Source organism: Erpetoichthys calabaricus, chromosome 12 (assembly GCF_900747795.2).
Source record: "Erpetoichthys calabaricus chromosome 12, fErpCal1.3, whole genome shotgun sequence".
NCBI classification, from domain to species: Eukaryota; Metazoa; Chordata; class Cladistia; order Polypteriformes; family Polypteridae; genus Erpetoichthys; species Erpetoichthys calabaricus.
Window position 1 is genome coordinate 89636229 of NC_041405.2, and position 12435 is coordinate 89648663.

Here is a 12435-nt window from a genome sequence, read left to right on the forward strand (position 1 = left end):
GAACTTCTGCAGCAAACAAAAGCAACACCTGACAAGGTTAAATTTTCAATAGATAATGATAATGTTGGCAAATTTGTGAAAATACCAGATAGTTGGTGAAGTAAGAATTCCACCTTTGAGTTCATTGAGTGTAATAATTCAACAATCAATCAAAACCAAAATTAGAAAATTGGGCAATTGCACTTTAATAATCGATGAATCAATTAACATAACTGTTTTAAACATGTTATTTTTATTTTTTAAATTTAAGATTCAAAGGGAATCCAATCAAATCCAGTGTGTTCACTGGCACAATAACATTAACAGCTTGTGACAGTTTATCTACTCTTGGATATTCAAGTTTATATATAAAACATGTTAAAATTAACCCAGATGGTAACTGAAGAGCACATTAGTCATTCAGGGCACATGAAAAGGTGTAGCTGCTCTTTTCTGGCAGTTCAATCCACACTTATCAAAGCAACCCTGTGGTACATCATGTGGACCTTGATATAGATGATACTTGATGAGTGACAATGAGACTTTGCTAAGGACTTTAAAAAACATTTTTTTGCAGGTCATCTGTTGACAAGGCAAAATTTGAAGGACTTGTCAAAGCTACAGATGCAAATGTGATTGCATTTAAACCACTAATCACTTTGGATATGTGTAGCACAATCTAGACCTCGAGTGCTGACTGCAGGATTTAGTCTAATGAACAATATAAAAACAAAACATAGAAATTATTTAGATGCTTGAGAATTTGGAAAACCTGATAAGAATTATTATGGACAGAATGTTAATGTTCATTGAGTTTATAAGTTATGGAAGACAGAACAGGTCAGAAGAAAAGCTATTTGACTATTTAGTGAAATTTTGAGTAGAAATAAAACTTTTTATTTAAACAAAAATGGTATCAGTTCAGTTAATTTCTCGATAGTTAAATATGGAATAAAGTAAATAATCATACATGTGATGGTTTTTTGTGCTATTTACAGATATGCATTGCTAATACTGGTGCTCAGAATTTTGTTTTTTAGAACTTGTTGCTCATACGAAAAAAATATTTGCATACTTCAGGCTACTCCTTAGAGAGAACATTGCCACTAGTCAATAAGAGCTACCCCCAACAAAACTACAAGCCTAACATCTCATTAAATATTAATGGAAGGACCAATGCAACAACCACCATTTAACTCTTCCATATAAAATGTTACAATACTGACTAACAATTACAAAAACTCCAGTCCTTATACCTGAAGGTAAAGGCTACCCTTATTAGGTTACTTAAGGTATAAGCACATGTGTTTGAAACCAAGATTAGATAAGTGTTCAAGCAAAAGAATCGCCTAGCCCCAAGGTGTAACAGGCCATACCAGTTACTCCTAACCACTAACACAGCACTAAAACTTGATCAAGCCATTAATCAACTGAATCTATGTGTATTGCTACAAAGTCAAGTTCCAGTTAAAGGGATCATGTGTCCCCAACACAATGTAAGGGTTACAGACACCCCAAAAAAGGGAATCAAGTATCATCAGTGAAAAGACAGTTAAAAAAAAATCAGTCTCCAATTGCTGTAACTAAATGAGACAGTGCTAAAGACGGTGCTTTAATTTACTTTTACTTATTTGGCTGACACCTTTATCCAAAACAACTTATAACATTTGAGATAAAATTGGTAGCATTTCTTTTCTTTTTCCAATTGGAGTACAGGGAGGTGTAGTGACTTGCTCAGGGTCTCACAGTGTCGGTGTCAGGATTTTAACCCACAACTTCAGGGTTTAAAGTCCAAAGCCTTAACCATTCTGCCACACTGCCAATGGTGTGTTATGTGCTTGTAATCTTTGACACCAAAGCAAATGTAAACCTGTCCTAAAGTGACATTTTCAATCTTTGTGAGTCATGTATCATAGAAGGCACCGATTCACAATGGATCAAGATTTCCAAATATTAATGTCTTTTACTTTGGAATATTGGACCGCAAAGCTTGATTAGACCATATTGAATTACCCGGTATAGAAGAGGATTTGCCACAACCTTATATCTATTATTCTGCAGCAAAGCCTTTCAAAGAGAATTTAAAAATACTGCCAAACACATCAAGGCAATAGAACCATATATACAAGAAACATGAATTTATTGATTATTTGTAACTTTTGTTTTCATCATGGGAACAATGAGTGGTTATTTTAGATTTAACATGTACACCAATGAGGATGTCACAGGAACATAGCGTAATAACATGACACGTACCTAGTGGCAGCAACAATCTGTTAAAGTGTTACTATCTTAAGACTTAATTCTAATTAAAGCATAAACTGGCAAATGATAGATAGATAGATAGATAGATAGATAGATAGATAGATAGATAGATAGATAGATAGATAGATAGATAGATAGATAGATAGATAGATAGATAGATAGATAGATAGATAGATTGATTTTATTTGTCCCCATGGGGAAATTAAAATTTGACAGAAGTTCAAGAAATTACATATATAAACAAAAATATATAACAAAACAATAAAAATTACATCTAAATAACAAATAAACAACAACTCCCTCAAACACACATAAGAACTTCTGGTTTGAATAAGAGAGTTGGTTCTAAAGGTACATGTCTTAATGGTAATGGGACTAAATGCAAGGGATCTACTACATTATGGCCAATATCAGAAATCACTAAAACAAATAGAATATTCATACTTCTAACATTTAAAATAAATATTGTACAACCCATAATCTCATTAATCAATGAAGAAATCAAGGGGAGGGGTAATTCAACTGAAATTCACACATGGTTGCAGCAAACCATCTTTTCTACAAACAAAACAAAAAAAAAATCCTTCCCCCAAGGGCTTATTTGGTAAACTTTCATGAATGCACTTATCATGCACATATCCAGAGCCTGCGACTCCGACAACAACTAAACTCATCCCATTGGTAAGGTGGCACCAGAATGTAAATCATATGACCTATGGGAGATTTCTTTTTTAGGAAATATGTCCTAGAATTAATAATATACGTGTGGGAGAATGGTAACCTATTCAGTATAATTAAAGAGCAAATGGAAGTCTGAATACAATACTCGAAAAACTGTGAACCCCATGACTTCAATTTGTTTCCCTCCCATTCAATTACTGGTAAATATTTAGATAACCAAGGAAAACCCAAAATAACAGATGGTTTAGCTCAAGGTAATTTTAATTTTAAAAGTAGTGGGAGAAGTAACCGCTTTGACAAGTTCCTGCCCAATAAGTTGTCCATCAATACTAACTACATGAAGAGGAAGTTACAAATGTTTCATTTCTAATTCACAAGTTTATGTAGACTCAAGATTAACAAAATATTCTACAACCCCCCAAAAAAACATAATTTGTTTATTTTTTCCTGCAATGAACAAAAACAGACAATGTCTTGATTGGGTTTGATAACAAATGCCCATTTCACCAACCCCAAAATGAAGCTGACTCTTCAGTGTCTTAATCTTCATTGGCTCACAGGGCAACTGATCCAAGGAGCTTGGCTTTTTAACCGCTGAATACACAAAAGGTTTCTAAGCACACTGTTCTCACTTACTTGCTTCTAGCACTTATTTTCTGGGGAATACTTGTTAACCCATCTAATTTCTCTTTTAAATTGTACTTTGAAATTTCATAATTAATTTCTTCACATAATTCATTCCTAAATACTGTATATAATATACAAGTAAAGACCAGTAAGTATTAACACAAGATGAGAATCATAAGGCAAGGCAAGGCAAGGCAAGACAAGGTTGAAACCAAGAGATAAAAAAAATGTACAAATGAACAAGCGCAGGGACAAACCAAAAATCAAAGCCTAAGTCAGAAAATGATATAAAAATTGAAACGAAACCTAGCGAACCTGTGGCCTACTTCAGTTGCAAACTAACTACTGCTAGGGATTTTTAAAGATTATCCAACAGAGGGATACCAAAAAATAAAGCCACCCATCATACTTCTAATATCACTATCATCATAAATGTGGAGAGCGGTCACATGACATTTCTCCCAAGTTTCATAAACAAAAGAACAGAGTAAAAGTAAATACAAAAATAAACTTTGGAAACAAATAGAAATGATTAACAACTCCATTAAATCAATTTCACATGATAAAAACTAACAAAAACCCATGTAAAGAAAAATGTAATTACTACACTATGAAAACAGAAGCTCTTGGTACTAGAGTGTCCAATCCTATTAATAAAAAAGAGATATATATTCAATTAACAGCTGTTTCTAGCAATACAAAACATATTTAATATTATGGCTTCTTGTGCCAAAGTAATATAGAAAATAGCTAAATAAATTAATAATTGAGCACAACAAAGATGGCGTGTTTTATGCAGAGAGTTGCTGCGTGTTTGCAGTTTGTTAACTGGAAAACCCGATACAAAACAAGGATCCCGGCTGGTGGCAGAAGATTTTTCAAAGCAGTAAAAAGCTTAGATAAAACCCTTTCAGTTAAGGTATATTTCTGAAGGGGGCAGATGCTTTGCAGTAATGAGAATAATACTGATGTCTGCTGAGTCTTTTAATTGTAACAATGGAGGAAGCCTACCAGAGACCACGGCTGGATATACATCAAAAAGGTTACTTTGTAGAACTGATCATGTGTGATAGGTAGAAAAATGGTTTTGTTTATATGAGGACTCTTATACCATATTTGGTCATTCTTGCACTTGTCATTGGCAGCATAAAGTGGTAACTTTGATGTTTTTTGAAGTAAATGCTACAGATGCCTGTGTTGCTAGTAATGGTACTACTGAACAGTCTGACTGTAGACCAGTTACATTTTTGCAAAACAAATATAACTATCATTGATTGGATAGAGGGAAATCAAATAGTTTATCTAACCATAAAAAGTATGGCATTGGTGAGCAGTTCTACTATATCTGGAACCTTTTGTAAAAAATGGAAAAAACACATTGCTGATATTTATAGAAGGACAAATGCAACTAATACCACTATCACACACATGATTAAACAATTAGAAGCAGAAAAGGTTAATGGAGTTTAGGTCAAATTTAAGTCATAGTTGGTGGAACGTCTTTTCAAATTGGTCAACTTATGTTAATTTAGTTGCATAGACAAACCATTATTAAGTTGTTACCACCTCTCGCAGAACTATGTTATTCTAAATTGCCTCAGTATCCCATTACAAAAACAAAAGGCCAACAAGGATTCAAGTTCCAAATACAAAACCAATTCCATATTGCAGATTCCAGACTAGGTAGAACCATTGATATCAGAGCACTGTTCTTATAGAATATACACAATTATCACAAACTACATTCTCAGATGGTAGCAGGGCTTGCTCATAACAGCAACTCGTACTCTTATTTTGACTGACTTTATGTCAGAAGATTGAATTATATTTAATAATATGTTTTGAAACTGAGGTTCAGGATGAATCTGGGGACTCTCATGATGTAGTGTAATTCTGTACAAATGACAATAATTCATATAGGATTTAAGCCATTTAGTTAGGGGGTGAGTAATGTTATATAGAATTGTTATTAAGATTTTATCAGAATTATACTGAGGCTCTCTTCTTTACTTTTGTTTTATTTTGAAAAGTATTTGAGTTAGAATTTTGACTTTCATTATTTTGATTAAGTTGTTGATTTAAAGTATTTTCCTTTTGATTTCAATTCTTTGTTTAATTAGTTTCGTACCTGTTCTTTTATGCATAATTACTAAATGAACCTTAAAAAACTGACTATTTCTGAAGTTTTTACGGTCTTCTCCTTTTGCAAGCGTAAAAATCTGACAAGACTTTAGGGGGAAAAAAAGCATGGTAATTTTCTTCAATAGGATTGTAAATACATAATATACTGTAACAAATGACAGCACCTCTTTCTTCACAGTTCTCCAACACTGCAATTTTGTAGATGCTGAACTGGGTAAAAATATTTTCCGGATCACACCTCTCAGCTTCTTTGATTGCTTCATTAGCCTAAAAAAAATTATAGATTTTTATGCAACATATTTATGTTATGTACAGCAAATATAAATAATAAAACTGTATACTAAAAGAACAAATTATTCATGGCTGTAGATTTTACAAATGTAAAAAACAAAACTGTGAAGTCCATATAATGTACTATATTATACATATAATTACTAAACAACATGAAAAGACAGCAAGTAACAAGAAAGATATGGAAGTAATTCAGAAGTAAAATATTTTCTTATACAAATACAGTGGTGTGAAAAACTAATTTGCCCCCTTCCTGATTTCTTATTCTTTTGCATGTTTGTCGCACAAAATGTTTCTGATCATCAAACACATTTAACCATTAGTCAAATATAACACAAGTAAACACAAAATACAGTTTGTAAATGGTGGTTTTTATTATTTAGGGAGAAAAAAAAATCCAAACCTTCATGGCCCTGTGTGAAAAAGTAATTGCCCCCTGAACCTAATAACTGGTTGGGCCACCCTTAGCAGCAATAACTGCAATCAAGCGTTTGCGATAACTTGCAATGAGTCTTTTACAGCACTCTGGAGGAATTTTGGCCCACTCATCTTTGCAAAATTGTTGTAATTCAGCTTTATTTGAGGGTTTTCTAGCATGAACCGCCTTTTTAAGGTCATGCCATAGCATCTCAATTGGATTCAGGTCAGGACTTTGACTAGGCCACTCCAAAGTCTTCATTTTGTTTTTCTTCAGCCATTCAGAGGTGGATTTGCTGGTGTGTTTTGGGTCATTGTCCTGTTGCAGCACCCAAGATCGCTTCAGCTTGAGTTGACGAACAGATGGCCGGACATTCTCCTTCAGGATTTTTTGGTAGACAGTAGAATTCATGGTTCCATCTATCACAGCAAGCCTTCCAGGTCCTGAAGCAGCAAAACAACCCCAGACCATCACACTACCACCACCACATTTTACTGTTGGTATGATGTTCTTTTTCTGAAATGCTGTGTTCCTTTTACGCCAGATGTAACGGGACATTTGCCTTCCAAAAAGTTCAACTTTTGACTCATCAGTCCACAAGGTATTTTCCCAAAAGTCTTGGCAATCATTGAGATGTTTCTTAGCAAAATTGAGACGAGCCCTAATGTTCTTTTTGCTTAACAGTGGTTTTGCGTCTTGGAAATCTGCCATGCAGGCCGTTTTTGCCCAGTCTCTTTCTTATGGTGGAGTCGTGAACACTGACCTTAATTGAGGCAAGTGAGGCCTGCAGTTCTTTAGACGTTGTCCTGGGGTCTTTTGTGACCTCTCGGATGAGTCGTCTCTGCGCTCTTGGGGTAATTTTGGTCGGCCGGCCACTCCTAGGAAGGTTCACCACTGTTCCATGTTTTTGCCATTTGTGGATAATGGCTCTCACTGTGGTTCGCTGGAGTCCCAAAGCTTTAGAAATGGCTTTATAACCTTTACCAGACTGATAGATCTCAATTACTTCTGTTCTCATTTGTTCCTGAATTTCTTTGGATCTTGGCATGATGTCTAGCTTTTGAGGTGCTTTTGGTCTACTTCTCTGTGTCAGGCAGCTCCTATTTAAGTGATTTCTTGATTGAAACAGGTGTGGCAGTAATCAGGCCTGGGGGTGGCTACGGAAATTGAACTCAGGTGTGATACACCAAGTTAGGTTATTTTTTAACAAGGGGGCAATTACTTTTTCACACAGGACCATGTAGGTTTGGATTTTTTTTCTCCCTAAATAATAAAAACCATCATTTAAAAACTGCATTTTGTGTTTACTTGTGTTATATTTGACTAATGGTTAAATGTGTTTGATGATCAGAAACATTTTGTGTGACAAACATGCAAAAGAATAAGAAATCAGGAAGGGGGCAAATAGTTTTTCACACCACTGTAAAATATCATAGCTTAATCTTTATAAAATATATGCACTAGTGGAAAATTTTAAGAGACCTGTAAGCATCAAATCATAAAACTGAAATTTGAAATGAAGAATCATTTAATTGCATAAAGAATATGATAACACACAAAGTGATAATGTGTTTTTTTCAATACATTAAGTATCACGTGTTACCTTTTAGATTAATATAATTTGGCATGCAAGAGATCATACACATGATGAATAAATACCCTTTTGTGGAATATCACTCTATATCCTTTCAACCTGGTGGTCCCACTGGTTGAGACTGATAACTGGGATGGGAGACATCCAATCCAGCTGCATACATGCTTGATCAAGGAGAGGTCCAGTGAGCGAACTAGCCAGGGGAGTTGTTGAAGAGCTCCTATAGTATGTTGAGTTGCATGGCTGGAATGTAGACAGGCAATGTATTGCAAGAAGAATACATCACCCATTCTAAACAGACATGGGTTCAGTACCAGTTGGACAGTGATTTTGATGAAGATTTCACTATTTCATGTCTTCTTCACAAACACAAGTCACAAACATGCACTGTAACTGATAGCACCACATACTACGATATTCGGCTTGGGCCTTGCATGTTATAGATGTATTCACAATATACATAGCTGTTTATAGAGTCAATTCTTGATACGTACACAACCATTACTCATTCTCAGATACAATGTTTCCATCACTGACACTGTCATTTCGCCTTCCAATTAGCCAGTTTGAAGCATGACAGCAGGTGTGTGTGGCAGTAACAATGAATAAGTGGCAGTTGTGCCAAGTACTGATAAAATACAACAGTTGCATAGGGTCCAAGTGAACATTCCTGGTACAGCAGTGGCCCTGATGTGAGCCAAAGTGTCTATTCCATGAAGTGTTAGTCTTGGGACTATGATCACAACATTATCTGCATTACACATTTGCAATATTATATTACATTATTCCAAGCTGGATTTCTTCTGTGTGTTTTTCCCAACTGGTGTATATATTAAAAAGAAAAGCAAACCCAGCTGTAATAACTAAATGCAAAGAAAGCAATCATTTATTTTTAAACTAAAGATCACAGGATGGAAAGTACACTAAACAGCAAACCAAAAGCGTTAATCAGATATCAAAAAATATCAAATAGAATAAATGAGGGTCAAAGGCCAGTTGATGACACCAAAGCCAAAATGAAAGATGTAGATCATAGTCAAGATCAAATTGTAACAAAATAGACAGTCTGAATGTAAAGATTCACCATCAAAAAATCACGTGACTAGAAAATGCGTGAATCTGACCTTTCAAGCCCTTGAGGTGATGGCATCATTTGTTGCACATTCTCAGTCATCCTGCCTAGCAACCATTAGGCAACCAAACAAAACAAAGACACAAAATGGCAGTGTCCATAGTAAAAACAAGTTTGTGCATGAAAGAACATATTGTGAATTCAATGTTATTAAAAACATATCAGGAAAAAAAGGACCACAACAATTCTTGGGCCTCATGTATAACACTGTGTGTAGAATTCACATGAAAACATAGTGTATGAACAAAACTGGAAATGTACATACACACAAAGAAAATCCAGATGTATAAAACTGTGAGTACACCAAGTTCCACTCAATTCCCCATTACAACTTCAAATGAACATGAAATTTAAAACACATGCACATGCCTACACCACCACCCCGACTCCTCCCAGAATTTCACATATTTGAATATGCAAATCAATATAAATAGCCCTTTTCGTTAAGTTTTCTGTGAAGAGACAATGGTAAAAGCACATATAAAAAAGAAGAATTTCAGCGAATGCAAAGTGGAGGCAAGGAAAAACGTATTATTTGTTGGCTTAAGCAGTGGTATAAGCAACAAAAGGAATTGTTGTTTACCTATACAGTATTTGTTTACTTATCTTTCTATAGCATAAAGTCAAATTAGACTGCAGAGCTTACTGTGTTTGATCGACATAGGCATGTTGACAAAGTACATGTGCAATGCCACTCCTTATTCAGGGAAAGATCCCAGTCATCCCATGGGAGAAAGACTTTCCGAGACTAAGGTCATAAAGCTTATGGAGCCGTTTCTGGACAAAGGCAGAACCATAAATATATATATTTTAACTAAATATCTCAAATTACTTAAATTATCAGCATTCAAAGTTAAAGTTAAAATGTGGTGGAATGTAAAATGAGTGATATCTAGCATATAATTTGATAAATATTTTGTATGTCTTTGTTTGTAATGTTAAAGAGTCAGGAAGATGGACAAACCAGTTTTCTACTCCCAGAGTTTCATCGATAAGGAAAGCACCTTCTGGGCTAATTTTCATGGTTTGTTTCCTTTCTTCCTTGTTTGTTTGGAAAAATGCTAGCTGTTTCATTGGTTAAAGTTACTTTCCCATATTAAACATAGCTGAACTGCGAAAGGGGGTTGTGCATGAGCTGTTTCATTGGTGAATAGCCTCAGGAAGTGTTTGGCAGTGTGCGTCAGGAGCGTACAGGGGGACAATAAAGAGGGAGCCTTTCAAAGGCATGCTCTCTCAGCCATTTTTCCATTCTGAAAAGAGCAGACCAGAAGTAATACAGTGTAACAATAAATCTGTGTGCCATCTAAAACTACACATCTAAAATTATCAGATTGTATGCAATAGTTTGTAACCAACACTCAAATATAACTGTTTCCTTATAATTTGGGCATATTATCAATGATGCATCATTACATGTATACTTTAACTTTTACATGTTCTTTTACTTTATCTATTTTCCTGAGGAGAAGATGCAAAAAGGGGAAGTGTTTGGTGGGGGGCAGAGCTGAAGTAAATTACCCGACACTGTCGTAAGAGCATGGGATTTAAGATATTTTGTTAAAGTGTAAATAATAAAGAATATAAAAGGAGACAATTCAAAACAAGTACCTTTAGGAAATCAGCAAAAAAAAAATATATATCTATCAATAACGGTACTACCCTAAAATCTTGAGTCAGATATCCAACAAGCTGATACTGTTTCAACACATAATAACTAGGAAGGGAGCTTGCCCTCTCATTCTGGCAGAACCCGTATCTTTACACTTGGCAAAAAATACACTAACAGCTATGTCACAAGGGCAGACTAACGTCATGTGTCTATCCAACTGAACCTATTAAATGAAAGTGTTTCTTTCTAGGACAGATTTAAAGATACCATGCTAGAAGTTCCCAAAACAATAACCATAACATAAACATAACTAAAGAATCTTACATTATATAAAATGTTCTACATTAGGCTCATAGGAATAAATTTCAAAAGAACAACTTGGAATTAGTTCACTTACTAAAGGGAATCTATATTATTTTTTAAGATTTGGTTTCAACACAAATCAATTTCAAATCCTAAGCTTTGGATTTTATATAATGTAACACATACCATTTCCATTTGCTGAAGCTGTAAGTAGCAGGAAGCTCTGTTCCTCTGAAGTTTACCAAGGTTTTTATCTAATTGTCCTGGAGAATAGAAGTTCAATGAGTAGTTGTACCACTGCAATGATTCTTGATATTTTTCTGCCTGGGTGAATAATGGAATAGTACAATTTAAGGTTAGGAATAAGTAAAAAATATAAAATAAAAATATGTATAATTTCTACAACATGACTATACACAAATCCTATTCAGCTGTTATAGTAATGATGATAGTTACTCAAGACCTTCCAATAACTCTGAGGGATGACAACTACTAATCTTTTACCAACTGGGGGCCTTATGTATAACGCCGTGGATATAATTCACATTAAAACATGGCATACACACAAAAACAGAAATGTGCGTATATACGAAAAAATCCAGATGCATAAATCTGTGCATACGCCAACTTACACGTTCTTCCACTACAAAAATCCTGGTCAGCGTAAAATGTAACGCACGTGGATGCGCCTGCCGCCCCACCTCGACTCCTCCCAGAATTACGGCTCTTAGAATATGCAAATCAATATAAATAACCCGTTAAATTCAGTGTTCTGTGAAAAGACAATGGCAAAAGCACAGTGAAAAAAGAATTTCAGCGAATACTAAGTGGAGGCAAGGAAACACATACCATTTGTTGGTTTAAGCAGTGGTATAAACAGCAAAAGGAAGTTGATCGAGTGACATAGAGCGGCGGAGAAACTCTCAAGTTCAGAAAGTAGCACAGTCCCCGAAATAAAAAGAAGTGGTCAGATATGAAAGTTGCTGTTAAAAGGTGAGTCGTAGCCCACTGTCTGGGTGTCATATGGAAGCATGAGGTTACAGAGAAAAGAAAAAAAAATAGGGACACAGTGGAAAAAAAATTTGAAATGTCAACTTTAATCTCAAAATTTCCACTTTAATCATGTAGTCCATGTTGTCATTAATACGGAAGCCAAGAGAGGACGTGCATTATTGCTGTTTTTTTAAATAGTTTCCTCGAGATAACAGACTAATTTTATCAAGATCTTGAGAAAACAAAACTTAACCTTTGCTCCAGGCATCAGGCTCGCTTACATTGCGACTACTGTATAGCTGAAGTCTTGCTAACCGTCTTCTTAAATGATGGATACTAACATTATTATTTTCTAAACTAAGGCATAAACATATTTCAGCCTGCATCAGCCCTTAATTGAA

The 12435-nt window shown here is 34.9% G+C and overlaps 1 protein-coding gene across 1 annotated transcript in view; it reads right to left on the minus strand.

Annotated features, from left to right (window-relative positions):
* tex11 (testis expressed 11) overlaps window positions 1-12435 on the minus strand; it is a 212359-nt gene that overhangs the window by 64698 nt on the left and 135226 nt on the right. The window contains exons 16-17 of the mRNA XM_051935388.1: window positions 11228-11365; window positions 5859-5961 (exon numbers count right to left, since the gene is read on the minus strand). Coding sequence (XP_051791348.1) covers window positions 5859-5961; window positions 11228-11365 — 241 coding nt within the window. The remainder of the gene's footprint in view (window positions 1-5858; window positions 5962-11227; window positions 11366-12435) is intronic.